We start from the raw sequence: 13,137 nt of genomic DNA on the forward strand, positions 1-13,137 counted from the left end.
TTCAGCTGCTATTTTTTATTCTCTTTCTGTTTTGTTGTTATTTGTTTTCTTTTTGCATTAAGTTGCTTAGGCCATGAGGGAATAGTTTGGTATATTCAAAAATAAATGTTTGTGAATAATGTGACCATTTGAATAATTCTGCCATCTTCCAAAATAGCTAGTGGTAACAGTTCTTGGAGACCTGAATCAGACATTTGGCTTGATCAAGAATCAACATTCAGAATTATAAAAATAAAATCAATAGATTTGTGGGGATATGAGTTACGAAGGAATGCCTTGCACTCAGCAAGCATAGCACATTTCTTTTTCTCAGCTAAGAAGTGTATTTTGAAATATCATTCAAATTCAGGCAAAGGAAGTTCAGCCTTTCACATACCATTTCTGTTTTGGATTTCATGAATCTGCTGATGCAACTAAACTTTTTTAAAAAACTCTGCTGCAAATATTTATTCCAAAGTAAAACTGTATTAATTTAATGGAATTTACTTCCTGGCCAGTGGGAGAGACTTTGCTTCCCAACTGACCTAGATTACTGACTGGAGAAAAAACAAGTTAGTTTCTTTGGTCATACGGATACATCAAAATATTCAAAATTTCCTATTTCTGACTTAGGCGTAGTCTTTCCTTCTGCAGAAAGTTACAATTCCTGATCAAAGAGACAAATCTGTTCTTTGACCGCTAATATAATTGCTCTCACTGGGTAAAAATATTAAACATCAGCAGGGTTTTTGCACACATGTAGTTGTATAGTTCTTTTAGCTAAACCATCTCTGATAATGTTGTTAGGAATGAGGGAGCTGGTATAGCAGACAACAGTAAATTTGTGTTAATTATGCCTCTTTGTATTAAGGATAAATTCCAGTCATTGTGAGCCAAAACATCAGAAATCTAATCACTTTTCTTGGTTTTAGTTTCTCATAGTTTGGGAGAACAGTTCAGTAATGGGGTTAGATTGTTTATTTGTTTGTTTGTCAAATTTATACAGTTGCCCATCTCACATGAAATAACGCTGAGCAACATATAATAAAATCATAAACTGAAGGCCATGCTTAATTTTATTGTTACCTCCTATCTTTTCATCATTACTTGGGAGTCAATCATGGAAGGCTGTGTTACGTTAGGTGCGGTGGGACAATTTAGTACTCAGTTGGTACTTATCTTGAAATACATCAGAGTGGTTTACTAAGTGCAGTTGTTTTGTGAGTGTCCATGTGTTTTTATCATTAACTGGCTAATGTATTTACCTGTAAAACCAAACTATAGATATAAGACAATAGTGACACAGTGGAAGACCTTTTCTAAGATAGGCTGAGGGAATTGAACCCTGTACAAAAGAGCTGGGAGCTGCATTTTACCTAGCAACTGTTTCTAAGTAGGACCACCGATCACTGTTCCCATGGTGGAAGAAAAGAAGCTGGCAACATTGCTGAGAAGAAAGATTAATGCTAGACCTAGGATGAACAGGGAGGGGGGAAGAGCACCAAGGGCCTGCAGCTGAGAGCGGGGAGGTTTTAGGATCAATTTGGTAGTACTTGGAATGCCTCTAGCTGGGGGGAAAAATGAAGGACCTCTGGGACTCTCAGTAAGATGGTCACTAATAAGGGGAGGAGAAAACCGGTTCAAAGATAATGCAGACTTTCGTGTTCAGGACAAAGATCTATTGTACCATGCAATCTTTAAAAAACAGAAACTTTAATATTTACCAAAATATTAGCATAATATGCTTATGGTAGCATCTAAATAAAAATAAAATCCCCAAAGTCTTTCACACCCAATAGAGTCAAGGTCTATGCAGCTGACAAGAAGTTACATGGTTGAAGATATAACATCTGTCAGTAGAATACAATACAAAAATAAGGTAGGAAAGGAAAGATACCTGGAGAGTTCCTTGTTGCTTTAGAGGAACTTTCTACATAGTAGTTTAATAGCCCATCCGATTTAACAAAAATTAGGCAACTGGTTGAATTCTCATTGGGTCTTTCTTTGAGAGATAAGTAGTACAACCTGATATGACCAGAGTGAATATTAAATTTTAGGCTGATCATATTTTTTTTTACCCTAGTGCTGGATGGTCCTGTGATCCTTTAAGAAGAGTATGTATCATAAATAAATAAAAATAATTGTAGTGGCAAACAAACTTCAATAATAAATCAGTGTTTATTTACCTAAACTGATATACAGAATAACCAAGAGTGGGCACAAAAACAGTGGGAAAGGAGTGACTCCTGAATTCGTCCCTGCTTCCCTGTTGACTTTGCTTGTGGGAAGCTGGCAGGGAGCATCAAAAATCACAATCCTATTACCATGGGGATACCAAAACACCCACAACATTGCAAATAAATTGATCTGAACAATTTTAATTTTAATTCCACAGGAGTAATGGGTCCCAGATTTTTTTAATGCATTCTTGAAGTTAGCGAATGTTAGATACCTCTATTCAGAAATTGTTGGGGTATAATGCTCTGTTTAGGATAACTTGAGAGTACAAACAAACAAATAAACAGATAAACATGAGTGTTATAGTTGTATATAGCTAGCAGATGTATTTGAATTTTTTTCACGTTGTAGCATCCAAAATGTGGTAATTTTTATTCACCTAACCTGTTTATAGTAGGGTGATTGCTGCCAAAACAAAACCTTGATATCCACCCTTATTCTACTGTAGACACTGGTGTAGAATAAGTTCTACAACCTAATCAAGGGCACCAAGATAATTAGTTATCTAATTAATTAAGTCTAATTAGCTAATTGATTAATTAAAACTGGGTGCATGTGCACACTTTTGTTTTACCAATTGTATTGAACTACATTTATATTATTAAATCTCGCTGCATTTACTGTATGTGTACTTCTAATTGTTGGTAGCAAGCACATGTTTTAATAACAGCAGATTTGGGGAAGAAGAAGGGGTTGTAAAAAGTTGTTTAGTATGTGATATTTATGATTTATGATTGTTTTATTCTCTTGCTAAGTGTCCTGTACTTTTTGACAAAACTTTCGAGGGCAAGTGTAACTAATAAAAATACATTTTCTCCAATTTTACCCCATCAGATGAAGGACTAAACCATGAATGCAAGTTGTGCAACCAGACATTTGATTCTCCTGCCAAACTCCAGTGCCATCTAATAGAGCACAGTTTTGAAGGAATGGGAGGGACCTTCAAGTGTCCAGTCTGTTTTACAGGTGAGTACTCTGATTCATTGTGCACCTTGGCTTTAATTGACTCATATTCTTCAGTGATATCATTTATGCCACACTACTGAAATTGGGATTCTGTCTTTCCACATTCCTTTCAGAAAATATGTTTTTATGTGCTTGGTAGCATGGGATTTGGAGAAAGGATCCTCTTGCTATGTAGCAGATTCTTCTGCTTATTCAAAACGTTGGGAGAGAGTAGAGGAGTATTTCTGCTAATTTGCTTCCATAATTGCATTCCTGCATGTCACATATTTGGCTGGCTTGGTACAATTACAGAGAGAAGAAGGGTATTACTGTTAGGTTTCTGGATCACAGTTATCCTTGAAAAACTGAAAAACTGCCAAGACTGTTTATTACTTATTGAAAATATGGAGAAAATAAACAGTTTTTCATATTAACAGTGAGATCTGCAGGAGGCTGTTAATTGAAAACAGTCTTACTTTATCTTTTCTTGCCCAAATCTTAGTAACTTTGTACCTTATTACTGAGGTTTTTTTAGAAGCCAATACATACTTTAATATCTGTTTCTACAATAAGACTTTTTAAAGCAGTATATAATACAGTATTGTGAAAATAATTTGATATTCTCAGGTGAAAAAACTCAAGTTTGGTCAAATGCAGGAGTCCCCAACTCCCGGTCTGTGGACCGATACTGGTCCATGGCCTGTTGGGAACAAGGGGCAGGCAAGTGCACAAAGCTTCATTTGCACATGCTTGGGAGCTAGATTGCTAGATAGACAAAACCATTCCCTTCCTCACATCACCACTTCTGCTTCTGCTGGTCCATGGAGCCAGAAAGGTTGGGTACCACTGGTCTAGTGTAACTAGGCTAGAAACTAGGAGACTATGAGTTCTAGTCCACCTGAGTCATGAAAGCTAGATGACCTTGGGCCAGTAACTCTCTCAGCCAACTCATCTCATAGGGTTGTTATTGTGAGGAAACTAGGAGGAGAAAGGAAAATTAGTTGTTATTTTTAAAAATAATAAAGGCAGGATATAAATAAATACATACATACTGTACATAACAATAGTCTACACATGTTGAGTATGACTATAGTTGGGGTATGCATAGCACTGATGTTTCCCCACCAAAATTTGTGATGTTTGTTGCTGAAATAAATGTGTGACTATTTTTGCAGAAGTTAGGAATGAAGGAGAATACATCTGCTATGTGCAAGTGGGTTCTTATCCTGTCATTTACTACTACCAGTGATATCAGTTCAGTGCAATACTCTTAAGACAGATGTGTCCAACCTGTGACTCACAGGCCACATGCTGCCCTTGATAGCTAGTAATTCTTGCCTCCAAGATAATAGTAAACATTAACTATATTATATTTTTATATGCAGCCCACAACAATTCTCTTCACTCAGTGCAACCCAGGCAAGCCAAAAGGTGGACATCATGCTCTAAACATGATCCTATTGATTGTCAGTTAAATGATCATTGTACCAGTATCATAGACTACCAGGCTGAAACCAGAAAGGGTACTGTCAATGCACTGTATGTGGATTCCTACACCAGACTAAAGAATGTTGATCAAATACATCTAAATGCAACACAAACAACTCATGGCTATCTGGGCCCTACAGCTTGCATGTTGATTCATTATGAGTAGTCAGCATAATGACTTGCAGCTGAGTCACTCTATTGAAATATATGAAAATAAATCTTTCCTGCTTAATCACTATATAATGCATGCTGCTGTTACCCAGTGATAAGCATGCATTTGTGACTTTATTCAGTAAATCATAACTGAGTACATACTACCCTTTTGAACTAGATCTACTGCATCCTCCAAATTGCCTTACTTCCAGATTATTTTCAGCCTACCCAACAGTCTTCCCCTAACTTTTCCTTCTGCAACCAAACTAATCCCAGGCCATTCCTCCTCCCTAAAATATTCAGTGCTACTGGAATAGGGACTCAAATCACATATCATTCTAGTGAAAGAAACCCCATCTGTCAGCTTTTTATAGATCCTTTATGAGCAGACCTCTTGCACAGTGTGAAATACAAAGACTTTCTGGATGTATCATAACCTAAAACTATATTTGGAAATCTAATATGTTAAGGGCCCCATAAAAACATTTTATTTCTAATAGTAGTAATGCCATTGAACTTTACAATTTAAATATAGTGTAGGATCTGTTTTCTGAAAGAGTAAAGTCAGCAGTCTGCACAGCTGTATATCATCAATAGGATGCCATTCAGGATTGTTATTTCTACATTGATAAGAAACCCCCCAAAATGTTGTTTATTGTTCTTTGGCAGCACTTTTCCCACTAAAACTGGGGCAAGCCTTGCTGCTATTTCTAATTACTGCCTCCTACTTACTAGTTAAACATTTTTCCTCTGTATTGTAACATTTAGTTACTTGTGAGCACACAGGTTGCTCTAATAAGGTTTGAAGCTAGTTTTGTTTTCAACAGTGTGCCTGTCAACCATGCTGGTTTGGTAATTCCCACAGTAGAGTTTTTGTTTTGTTTTCCACATTTTCTACATGTAGACAAAAGTCATTAATGTTGAATTTATATTTATATCTAAAGTGTGTTGTAGGCAACTTTTAATGCCATTTGTGATTCTAGAGTGTAAGTTTGGGCTGTGTAATAAAACATAAGAAAAACAATCCTATTTCTGTTTGTTTCCATGAATAGATTTCCCAAATAACATCAAGAACAACATTTCAGCTAGAGGCTTTATAAAATGTGTTCAAAGTATTGAAACTCTTATTCCAATATGTATGTTGAAAATAACAATTTTTTTTATTATTTTTTTGCTGATGGGGTAAATAGATACAGCACATTAACGATAGACAATGATGTTTTAGGAGTAATATGCTATTAAATTTATACAATCTGCGGAATATTAACAAGAACTGAGAATCACCAATATAAATTTTATATGGAAAATGGAATCCAATACTTTTTAACGTAATGAAAAATGTGATTAAAATGTATGACTCATAAGAACCCTGTTCTAATTCTTTCTTTTTTGTTGGCATTCAATTAGAATTATTTTAATGATTAGGAATGGAGTCAAAGTTAAATGCCAGCATCTTTAATAAATCCTTACACTGCCTATACAAATTAATATTGTATATGCAAACTTTTTTTAGGTCACAGTGCACCAGGCATCCATCAGAAGTCAGTGCTGCCAACCCAAACACTGCCTCTGGCATATACAATTTAATTATTAATACTATGTCTCCTAGGTAAACTGTTACACAGTCTTAGGGCCTTGTTTGTAGTCATTAAAATTGAACATGTTTATATTATTGAAACCTTTGCATTCAGTGTGTACTCAGCGTTGATCTTAAAGTATCCAAAGAGAATTTACCTGTAGTTCTGTTTCACATTTATAGATATTGCTCCAATATAGCTGTGGGATATAATTTTTAACATTAATACATTTCTATACAGAATAGAATCAACTACTTAGGCAAATGCACAAAACAGGCTTTAGAATCTGTTTTCTTCCAAATTTTTCAGTAGCAAGATTTTTAATGTTGAATTTTAGTGGAGTCTGACTTAATTTTAAGTTGTTATGATAAAATAGGAAAAGTACCAATAACTTTGGTGTTATTTGATTATGTTTTTACCAGACATATAAGGATGGTTCTTTACAAAGAACAGAAAAGAAAATTAAGACTTGAATGTCGAGCTGAATAATCATGGCTGGTGCCTATTATAGCAACAGTATAATCAGAAATTATAGGGTTCTTTGATAATTGTACCCTTTGCAATTGCTGTGAGTAATGAGGAAATGTTCACTGAAAAAAGTCTCTCAATGTATAACAAAAAGTTCACATTTTTCTTTTTAATGTTTCCAGTATTTGTTCAAGCCAACAAATTGCAGCAACATATTTTTTCAGCCCATGGGCAAGAAGACAAGATCTACGACTGCACACAATGTCCACAGAAGTTCTTCTTTCAAACAGAATTGCAGGTATTTTGCTTTTCCTCTGTTTGCATAGAGAGGGCATAAAATATATTATTCATTAGATACTAATTATTAGCTAAATTGCTCCAATGTATTGGTTTCTGTGAAGTTCTATGATGCTTCCTGAGAACAGGGGTAAGGAAAGATGGATCAGAAGAAAAAATATATGTAGTCAGACCACAGAGTGAACCTCTTCAAGTTGTTTCTAAGAACGTTAAAGCATGTAAAGGAGGTTTATGAATTGGAAAATACTTTTTGTGTTTTTAACCCCAAACAAATCATTGCATTTTGGAAGTTCTTCCAAACTGTTTCTGATCAGCTGCTGTTTGCCAGAAACAAAACCTGAAACATTTTGGTTGTTATAGGGTTTCAATTGTGCTTTTTAGGAGTGCTTTTACACACCCTGTGCGTGGTCTGGCAATGGCCTGCCCACCTCCTGATCTTGCTTTCAGCTTCCCTTTCCTCCCACCACTGCCTTCCCACAAAACTACTGCCAGGATTGAAGTTTGCACGTGCTGTCACTGATGAAAATCCTTATCTTGGCTTTTTTCATACCATAGGCAGACGATATAATCTGAAATATGCATGTTTTGGTTTGGGCACAGACCTCCCAAACCCAGCTGTTCTGTGCGTAGAATGGTTTGTGCGTGGAACATTTTCTACATCCATACTATAGTGTAGATTTGGAAAATCTGGACAGTTCATTTCCATTTCCTTTCTCCAATAAGTATGGTTAGAAAGCTATAGGTTTTTAGTCTCATAAAGAAGCAACTGCTGTGTATGTATCAAATTTAAATAACAGTTGTAAATCAGAAACAAAAAAAGCCTTACTCATTTCATAAAAAAAGAATTAGCAGTGCTACATCCATAGGTGCCAAACTATCTGTAGGAGACATGGATAGTGGCTGTGAATCCCAAAATAGCAACAGCTGGAGAAATGCAGGTGAGAATGCCACAGTCTCATGAGGTTATACAAGAATCAGGTCATCAGGGTCTCACAAGATTTAATTGTTTCATCAGATAACTGCCATATTTTTTAAAAAATATTTTTGGACAACCAAATGACTGTGAGGTTACATTGTCATTTAAAATACTGTTATTTTCTCCCACTGACATTTTTTGGTACAACGAAATAGTCCCTGGGCAGCAGTTGGAGTTGCTAATATCTAACTCCATCCATGAAATCACTTAAAACAAGAACCATTTGTTTCAAGTAATCTGAATTTCATTGTATGAATTTCTAGAGACCTGAACACAGTACTTCGAAAGCTAATATATTCTTTGTAGTAGCAGGATAAAATCTGTAATTGCTCACAAATAATTGCACATCCTACAAGCAGTTGATATCATGTAACATTTAGATGTAACTAATTGGATATAGCCAGAGAGCGGCAGGTATTTGGAATGTACAGGAGTGACTTGCATGAGAAATATTTAAAGTGCTTGTTTTAAAATGGGTGGACTTCCACCTCTGCTCCAGGAGGACATGGGTGGGACCATCTAATGTTCCTGACTAACCCTGCACAATATGGCATATGAAGAAGGAAAAGGCTACTAGATAAAAGACAAAAAAGAACCAAATTTGGGGCCTGAACTGCTATAGAAGTATTGAAGGGTCATCACAGGGACAAATTATATAGAATTTAATATGATAAACTGATTTGCTCCTCAGTTAGCCTTTGTTCTCAATAGCAGCAAGGTGGTATAATATGCATCAGTACTGTAACTCAGAGTTGTGATTTTATTGGTATAAACCCTAGCCTCAATTTTGGCTTGACACAATGACTAACTGTAACTACTTTCATAGTCCATAGATTTGTTCTGTTCTGGTATACATAAGATCACTTTGTCCCAACTTCTTACTTTATCAATTATATTTATTTGATGGTAAATACAAGTGCAGTGTATTCACACATCCAAGTTAAAGCATTTCATGTGTAAGTTAGTTGGACCAAAAATTTTCTGGAGGTGTAGAACTGAACGGTAGTAATATTTTTGCTAGCTAAATAATAAAATATTAGAAGTTGGGAAAGGCTTAAAAATACTGTCTTAATTATTATGTTACTCAGTAGTTCTATTAGTCTCATAGCAATTCCCATAGTTTGAATATTTCTGATAGAATTCTTCTTATCAGGATTTCATCTTATTTGGCAGTCTTTTTCTTGAACCTAGAAAAAAGCTTTGTCCTTCATTAAAAGTAATAATGTTGAGTCAGTGCTATTTTGTTGTAAACCTACATTCTGCTTTCAGTGGGATACTAGAGAGATTACACTAGAGAGAAATGAGAGAGAAGAGAGAAAGTCTAAAGATTATTATGTGAAGATAGGATGTTTTTTTTAAAAAAATGTGTACATAGCAACTATGGATTTGCTAAGAAAAAAGATTTCTATTTCACCTACTGAAAATTAAGAAAATTGCATATCTAAAATTATTGAACTGGATTTTAGCTTCAACAAACTAGAAATAATAATGCAGCATTTTTTAAAAAATAAGATAAATGTACTAAATGAGGTAACGCTGAAATTTATACATTCATAATTTTCATATCCTAATGGCATACCAATAAATTGATGAATCTAAGCACCTAAAATTGTTATTGTATCACATTTACCTTGATGAAAAATAATAAAATACACCAAAGCTGATTATTATTGATAAAATGATATATATTTAAAGAACTACTTTCTATAGCTTTTGAACTAATTTAGCGAAGAAAAACCAGCTTCAACAAAATTAGCAATGTAGCTTCCCATTTCACCTGCAGTTGATTCTATAGGTCCTTGTGGCATGCGCTTGTACTATAAATGTAAATGATAAAACACACATAATCTTAATTCCACCACTTTTCTTGCAGTGGAAAATGTGTATTGGAAACTGGTACTAGATTGTGCTATAAAAATGGCTAATGTTTTTTGTTCATTAATGTGTACCTCCAAACAGCCATTGTCCTTGGAAAAGAATTCAATACGATAGTGGCTTTTAAATGAAAGGAGTTTTAGCACAAGCTTAGCAGGGGCCAGTTTGTTTATAGTTTCTCAGATTTATTTTTTCCTCCCCTCTCTAAATTTATTCCCAACAGATGGTCTAGGGTTCAAAATGTTTTGTGTATATCACTTCACTCACTGATAGGTGCTGTTTTATCTGTGATTTAGTGAAACACTGAACTGAGTTGACTATAGAATTCCTGTGAAGGCCTAATAAACCAATATAGGTTAGCAATGCAAACTGGGGTTAGATACAAGAACTATGAAAATAGTTTAGATATAAGAACTATGAAAATAGTTTAGATATAAACTATTGTAACTATTATATATATATATATATATATATATATATATATATATATATATATATATATATATATATATATATATATAGTAACTATTGCGATATAAAAAAGATGCTGAGACTCTAGAAAAAGTGCAGAGAAGAGCAACAAAGATGATTAGGGAACTGTAGGCTAAAACATATGAAGAATGGTTGCAGGAACTCGGTATGTCTAGTTTAATAAAAAGAAGGACTAGGGGAGACATGATAGCAGTGTTCCAATATCTCAGGGGTTGCCACAAAGAAGAGGGAATCGGGCTGTTCTCCAAAGCACCTGAGGGTAAAACAAGAAGCAATGGGTGGAAACTGATCAAGGAAAGAAGCAACTTAGAACCGAGGAGAAATTTCCTGACAGTTAGAACAATTAATAAGTGGAACGACTTGCCTGCAGAAGTTGTGAATGCTCCAACACTGGAAATTTTTATGAAAATGTTGGATAACCATCTGTCTGAGATGGTGTAGGGTTTCCTGCCTGGGCAGGGGGTTGGACTAGAAGGCCTCCAAGGTCCCTTCCAACTCTGTTGTTGTTGTTGTTGTTGTTGTTGTTATTATTATATTATTATTATTATTATAAGATGAAAACCATTGTAAAATCATTGCAGTAAAATTTTGGTGATGCTAATGCAGCACATGGTTACTGTTAGTAATTAATTATTTTAGCAAGGACATCTGAAAGGAGCTTTAAAAAGTCAAAATTGTAGCTGCATGTTCAGAGCCCTGGCTTGTGATTATTTTTGGGAGAAAGGAACAAAACTTCATGACAAAAAAAGACTGTATAGTGTAAAAGAAAATGCTGTACAATTTCAACTGCTTTGGCTTAAATAGAAGAAGCATAAATTTGTGTGTATTCCCATCTGTTGGGAATAAATTTAACACTTATCCGATACTGAATAAAACTTCTGAAAGAATAGGGAATATAGCTGTTTATCCTTTATGGTAAAGAAAAGATATAATTGCTTTTCAAAAGTTAGAAAATGCAGAGAATGAGAATTTAAAACCGTTCAGTAAAGTGATACAGTGCAACAAAAGGTCATGTAAAGGCCAGATTTACAAGTAAAATCCAACAGGTTGGTTTAGGAGAAATGCGCACTAAATTAGAGGTAAGCAATATTTGGCCTCCATATATTATTGAACTGCAATTCCCATTATCCCTTACCATTATTAATGCAAGTTAGGCCTAATAGGAGCTGCATGAGATTAAAAATATTCTTTTAACTCAGTGGTTTTATGCTAATAATAATAGAATTTAGGGCTTTTACTGAAACTTCTGTTTTGAAAGTATCCAGGAGAACCAAAACAAAAACAAAAACCCACCACCCACAGCTATTTAGATTTATCCAATACTTTGTTCATTGGTAAACCCACAATTTTCAATGTTTTATTTGTTTTATTTGGATATTCTACAGGCCAACAAGAAGAAAATTTAGAAGAAAATCCATATTATAGAAAACACAGCTTGGGTTCACACACTACACTAATTTATAGTGTGGTTTGCTTTGTTTGATCTTAGTGTTTTTAGTGTTTAAAACTTATTTTTAAATCTCAGTGTATGATCCCAAGAAATTGTGGTTTATTCAACTAGAGATTGCTAAGCAAACTATGGCTTAGTACAATGAGTAGACCGAAAGTACCTGTCATGTCTGTTTTATTGCTGTATTGCATTCTTAATGCAATTTTGATATAAAATCTAAGATCTTTTCTGGGTTTGCCAAAAAACTAAACAATTGGAGTGACATTTCAAGTGTGCTGCCATTTACAATACTATTGCTATTGAGCTGCCACTCATTAGATAGGAAGTTGTTTGCATTTAATTTTAAGAATGACACTACAAAGCAGTCTGTTCCTAACAAAAGAGATTATAATGGAGTTGAAATCAAGAGTACTGACTGCAGTATTGCCTTAACAATTATTGATAAATAACATAAAGACTGGGAACTTTCAACTGAAGCATATTAAATGTGAAGAATATATTCCTAAGGGAAAAAGGCCAAGAGTGTTTCTTTAAGTAAAATAAAGAATTTAAGTTGACAATGCTTGATCCCTGGGATGTATGAAAAAAAGAACTGCCATTGTCTTTCAGTCCCTGAAATTCAGCTGCAACTGCACATTAGGTCAAGCCAATCTTTTGACTTTTTTTTATTTAAAAGAAAGCCTATATGAATTCCAATTAATCTCAGTCAGCTGAAGTGAAATGTTTTCACATAATGAATAGCCTTATTTTTCCAGAAGTCACGAGGTTGACTAAATTCTGGCCTAGTTGCTATATAAATAAATAATCAAGTTGGAGTTTGCATGTAGAACATTCTTGCTATTAATTTAGGGCCCAATGACCTTGTGTCCTTGAGATGTTTTAGATTAAAAACTGACACTAATGCCAGCTGACATTAAGGGACAAGCAACAGTAAAGGATTATGGGAACTGGAATGTCTGATTGCCTACTTCCGCTTTAACAAATATGATTGTGTGACTTCATATCAAGGTGATTTCTTCCATTTATGATGCAAATTAAAAACAGTAAAATAGTGAGGTTTGCAGATCACGAGTCTGCTCAAAACCTCTTAATTTACTCGGGTATAGAAACTGAATTTAGACATAGAAAAAAAGGAGGGAGTGAAGCTTCTTTTAAGTCTCACCAATTCCTGGTGACAATATGGACAATTCTATAAAGTT

The 13,137-nt window shown here is 34.6% G+C and overlaps 1 protein-coding gene across 6 annotated transcripts in view; it reads left to right on the forward strand.

The window, feature by feature from the left end:
* The window catches only part of ZNF521 (zinc finger protein 521), a 326,962-nt gene that overhangs the window by 281,822 nt on the left and 32,003 nt on the right, over positions 1-13,137 (forward strand). For all 6 annotated transcript variants that reach the window (XR_009154262.1, XM_058175908.1, XM_058175909.1 and 3 more), the window contains 2 exons: positions 3,052-3,183; positions 7,031-7,146. Coding sequence is in view for 5 of the 6 variants with exons in the window: in XM_058175908.1 (XP_058031891.1) it covers positions 3,052-3,183; positions 7,031-7,146 (248 nt within the window). In the remaining variant the exon portion in view is untranslated. Of the gene's footprint in view, positions 1-3,051; positions 3,184-7,030; positions 7,147-13,137 lie in introns of those variants that run through there.

The sequence above is a fragment of the Ahaetulla prasina genome, chromosome 3 (assembly GCF_028640845.1).
Source record: "Ahaetulla prasina isolate Xishuangbanna chromosome 3, ASM2864084v1, whole genome shotgun sequence".
Lineage (NCBI taxonomy): Eukaryota > Metazoa > Chordata > Lepidosauria > Squamata > Colubridae > Ahaetulla > Ahaetulla prasina.